This window comes from Necator americanus, chromosome III (assembly GCF_031761385.1).
Source record: "Necator americanus strain Aroian chromosome III, whole genome shotgun sequence".
Taxonomy (NCBI): Eukaryota; Metazoa; Nematoda; class Chromadorea; order Rhabditida; family Ancylostomatidae; genus Necator; species Necator americanus.
This window is the reverse complement of record NC_087373.1, coordinates 27,797,395-27,802,776: the sequence shown is the minus strand read 5'-3', so window position 1 is coordinate 27,802,776 and position 5,382 is coordinate 27,797,395. Positions and strand designations below refer to the sequence as shown.

The 5,382-nt window shown below is 43.2% G+C and overlaps 1 protein-coding gene across 2 annotated transcripts; it reads right to left on the bottom strand.

Annotated features, from left to right (window-relative positions):
• Positions 1-3,411: 3,411 nt before the first annotated feature.
• RB195_011148 (uncharacterized protein) lies at positions 3,412-5,382 on the bottom strand (the record flags this gene model as incomplete). 2 transcript variants are annotated; one of them, XM_013445894.2, is made up of 1 exon in its annotated part: positions 3,412-5,382. In XM_013445894.2, the coding sequence occupies one exon, from the start codon at positions 5,380-5,382 to the stop codon at positions 3,412-3,414; it is 1,971 nt and encodes a 656-aa protein (XP_013301348.2). The 2 variants fall into 2 exon arrangements, with proteins under 2 accessions (XP_013301348.2, XP_064050033.1); XM_064192450.1 differs by having other exon boundaries at positions 3,412-5,337.

The following is a 5,382-nucleotide window of genomic DNA, read 5'->3' as shown; positions in this document are numbered from 1 at the left end:
AATCGAATTTTTCGAAAGAAAACCACTAGCGGATGTTTCGTAAGAGCTGCTCATTTCACTTAAGATGCAAATGCAGATGCTCCCCTGCTTCATCTTTATGTATGTCTAGCTCTCATTCTAATTGAGGAAGCCCTACTGCACCCAATCAAAGTTTTTCCCTTCCTGCAGCAACGTCCACGCGCTCGTTTCGAATGGCATAACACAACGTTCAATTATACGCACTTCGATGCATTTCGTAGACTCCGAAGAAAACGCCGAATCCCTCGGGGAACGTCGAGTGGCGAAAGGAAAGATAAAGTGCGCAGGCCATGAGTGCGCAAACGAGAAGTGGAGGTCAGAGAATGTTGAAATCTAACGACAAAATATCTTGATTGGAAGTATTACTTTGAAGAGTGGGCGTATAACGCAGTGGTAAGAGGACACCGCTTGGTCAACAGAGCCGATGGTTCGAAACCGTCCTAGGCCAGAAAACTTTCTTTCTTCGAGGAACGATAAAATGATATGAGACTTGTTCGAGTTCGACTTGTTCGATAAGAACAATAATTTTACATATTTCATTTTCTTTGGCGGGTGTGGCGCAGTCGGTTAGAGGTCCGTTGTAGCCACACAGTCCAGGGTTCGAAACCGCCCTAGTGCAAACCAAGCCCTTCATCCCTCCGGGGTCGATAAATTGGTACCAGACTTGTCTGGGAGGATAAAAACACTGAATTGATCATCGGCTGCCCCCCGCAAGTCATTGTATAGGCCAACAAGCGTTCCAAAACCTCAACGATTACAATTCCAGTAAAACGCGTTGGCGCATCCCAAGTGGATTGCTACGCCAGTGACTTCATCCTTTTTTACTTTTATTTCATTTTTAGATCATTATATTTTTTAAAATAGTGTAATTGTAAGTGTAAGTGTGTAATTTCTGTGTTGCTTCATTTTTTTTCTCACATCAGCTGGAACCTGCAAGCCATCATAATGTCTACGTAGGTATTCATGAACCTCAGGCGATTCTGAGCTGGTGTTGAACTCGTCCCAAAGGACTTGGTCAGCGTGGAGCACTTCACTCTTCTTTGTCTTTCTTTGTAGGATTTTTCCATTCTTTTGAAAAGTGCAAGTTCTTCACATTAGTCTAATCCTAACGTCTAAAAAAAACCATCTCCATCCTTGCGCATTAGAATTTTGTATAATTTGATCCTTCTTTTTTCACGCCTACATAAGCGTTACATCAAAGTTCTTCTGAGAACGGAGAATTTTCTGCACATACCACATTATAAACAATATATTCGTAAGCAACCACCAGCAATATAGTAGAAGCTTTTATCCCCTTGAAGCTGAACAGCAAAACAATTCCACGCGTTTTCGTCGAAAATGGCTGAATTACTGGCTGCTGACAAAATATTCGCATAAAATAAGCATAGAATATAAATAATTTAAAAGTGGACGTGATATTCTGCCGCAGTCACGAAAACTCTCTTCATACCTAAATCATTCTAAGAATACTAATATTACTAGAATTGCTTAGCATATATGTACCTCTGAGTAATAACTTTTGGATAAATCCCATACGCACCTCTCAGACATGACGTCATCAAAAAAAGTTGTTGTTAAAAGGAGTATTGCGAGAGTATAAGAAGTATTTTAACGCAATGAAATTTTATTTCAAAAACGTTTAAAGAATATAAAAAAGTGGTAATATTAAATTTATGGAAAAATGAGTAGATGTGATCTGTCCAGAGCTGCCGTAGGAAGCATTTGAAAAATTTAGGAAAACAAGTTGAACGTCATTTTTGAGTTTTGCCTTCGATTTTTTTTCGTACTATCTGAGAAAAGAAGATTTTTTAGCACAAATTTTCGTCTGCATTATAGTGTACGCGATAAAAGAATCCACTAACTCCGAATTTTCGAATTCCGTTGACATTTCGAGTTCAAGACACATACTATCCCAGAACTCAAAGATAATTATGTATCCTGGAACGATTTCCACCCCTATCTCTATAAACTGTTGTCTTCATACCTTTATAAGTTATACTCCAGTAAAACAAGATAATTATTGCTAGGAAGAACTAGCCTCCATTATCCTGATAGTCTCGGAACTCTCCAAATCCTCTTTTTTCCCCGAAACTTCGGCTCGAACTGAATGCATGTTTTCTTGTTTTGCCAACGAGGTTTTCATGGAACTTTATTTTTCAGCCTGACGTTTCGACAACTTCTGGCATTTTTTCTGTTGTCACATCCATTAAAATTCAAAATTCACTGTTCAAAGAACATCGATCAGTTGTGGATGAACGTACTCAGAGTACCACGTCTCCAGACAGTCACAAGGGAACTATGAACTGTCGACTGCACTTATGTTGTTTTCCTAGCTACTAAAAAAGAAACTAAAGAAAGAGAAAAAGATGAAACCTTCTAGATTATTTTTTTATTGCAGATAACTCGTTTTGAATTCTATTCACATTAATTTTAATTTAGTTCAATCGATAGTCATTATCTCATATTTTTGATAATTCTCTTTCGACAATATTTACATTGAATTTCCCACTTTATTTCCCATGGGACTAAATCTAAAACTTGAATGAATTGAATTAGCTACAACTTTTTTCTAGTATTTTTATGAGCAGAGCATAGTCCGTGAATGTAATTTTCTTGCACTGCAATTAATTACAGAATGCCTGCACTTTGGAAAATATTACACCTGGCCAATGGAGAAGAAAAAAGACTCATTCGAGGATTTATAAGTTCCCTGAGGTTTTTTTGTTGCATGTATGAGTTCTCTTATAAAATTTCTCAAGCGTTCTTCGTCCATTTTCATCCCTGCGCATCTTTTCCTATCTGCCTGTATTACCTGCTTTCTGACACGTGGTTGTAGTTCTCATTTAAACTTATGGGCATGAGTCAGAAACTGGAAAATGCGATTGATTTACCGCAACTAAGGAGAAATGTGAATTTAAAGATGTTTAGACGATTCGTCACTCCTATTCCTATAAATACTACGTGTTCCTTATAAATCACCCCTTTTATTTATATTTGTAGAAAGTATGACTAAGATAAGAACACATACCCACACATACACTTTAATATCAGATTTATTCATCACATCAGAAAAAACGGAAAAAAATAACAATAATTTGGCACAATAAATCACTACGGGACTATTCGGCAAGGATCACATGCGGACACGTACGAATTTTGGTGCTCGCCTTACGCTGCGCGGCCTCAACCCCGAGGCGAGGTTCTCGCGAACGAACGAACGATACGCTGTGCGGTCGGTCGCTGACAAGTTAGCAAACGCGCCTCATTTGGCCGCTATTGATGCGCCTCAGGGGATTCGCCAGCGACTGATATGCACTAAGGACTAACGCGCACCATCGAATGACTAAATATGGAGGACCCGGATGGAGAAGCGTGTTTACTCGCTCGGTCTGGCTAGAGCCTAACTGGAATATCGGTGGCCAAACGTTTATAAACATGACCTACAGTATGAGCATAACGACGGTAACCGATAAACGCTAACAGAAAAGAACAAACGACAATGACAGAGAATGCAAAAGTACTGATGAGTATTGGAGCGAATTGTCGAGTAGCATCAATGCAAGGAGTGATCCCGCTGAGGTAAGGTAACAACGGGTACTGCCAGGACCCAGAAAAACAGTAATACAGCTGCGGATCAGCGATCTGCGTCTGGTTGAGTAGATGGGGGACGATGTCGTGAAGACTGCAGTCACATCGAAGTGGATTCGTGTCCACGCGTAGGTCCCGAAGTGAACGAAGGCGAGAGAAGTTACGTGTGTAGTGGAGGCGGTTCTCGCCAAGGTCCAACGTGCGCAGATTCGGAGGCAGGTCACCGGCGTTGACGACGGCAATCTGGTTTCCTCGGAGAAGAAGCGTTTTCAGCGAGGTAAGATGTGAGAGCGGAATAGTTCTGGACAGTGCGCAGTTCGATAGATCCAAATCCACAAGGGCGGTCAACTCGTCCAGATGGTCAGACCAACATCTTTCCCCTTCGCATCTGGCGAAGAGTTGGGGATTACTCGATAGCCTTAGGTGCTGCAACATTGGCAACCCGGCAAAGAATGCAGGATCCAAAGTGACGAGGTTATTGCTCGAGACGTCCAGGTAGACTAAGGAGGGCAGAACAGGATGAGGTAGAATCGACAACTGATTGTAGGATAGGTCGATCGAGACTAGTTGCATTCCGAGGCTCGGGAAGGCGAGATGGTCGATTTCGCTGATCTGATTTCTGGAGATGTCCAGGTGTTGCAAATTTGGGAACTGCGACAAGGCGTGAGGAGGAAGAACGGTGAGCAGATTTGAACTTAGAGTTAACGATCGGAGATTATCCATCGCGAATCCAGGAGGTAATACTGGCCAGTCAGTGAACAGATTCCGATCCATGTGAAGCGACTCGAGCGAGAGCGCTTCCAGCCGACACGTCTCGAGCAGATTGTCCCTGGCGTAAACGGTTGTCAGCACGCAACTTGTGCTGAGATGCAGTCGTTTCAGTCGTAATCCAGTGATATCCAAAGTCCTAAGCTCTGATCCGCATGATGACCATAGTTCCTCTTCCAATTTCAAGTCAGTATGAGATACGTTGAGAGTCCTGGCTTTGCTTCGATCCTTTAGCCAATTCGTGAATTCTGCAGGCAGATGTGCGTGAGAGAAATCGAGATGACTGGCATTTGACAGGGCGATAAGTGCAGAATCATGCACCTTCAGATGGTGGTTGACAGAGACGTCGATAGAGGTGAAGCGGCTGAAGTCGGTAGGGGTTAAGTGCAGAATTCGGCACTTCTCATCAAAAGGGCAGGCAGTTGACGGATTGAAGACGACGGCAGAGGAGTTAAGGGAAGCGAGGTTAGCATTGGAGAGAAAAAGCTGAGCAGAAGGCGGCAGCGATGAGGCCCTCGTTGCGAGGGCGAGCGGATTTCCGCTGAGATCGAGCTGCTCCAAAATGAGGTTCTCAGCAAGGATTGGCGAGAAGAGTGATAGGTCCGCGATGCGGTTCCTAGCCAAATTCACAACTCTCAGGCGCTTCAGACTTCGTAAAACTGTGGTCGGTAAGGATTCCAAATGGTTGTCGGCTAGGTTCAGCACCTCTAGATTTGGTAGCGGCAGCAGAGAATGAGCTGATAGATCTTGTAGGCCGCAGTTGTTAATCCGCAGTACTCGCAGAGCTGTATGGAACAGAAAATGAGGAGGATGTGGTAGATTGAGTCCGATAAGGTGAACTTGCTCGATCCATGGCAGCAGTGAGACCGTCCGGATAAGTAGGGTCGGCGACGAACATGTGACAGACTTCGCGTCCTCATCGCAACTGCAGTACGAGCAAATATCCGCCGAGGCGTAGGACATCAGGAAAAGTAGCAGGAGGATCAATGGGATGTCGCGAAGGATCAT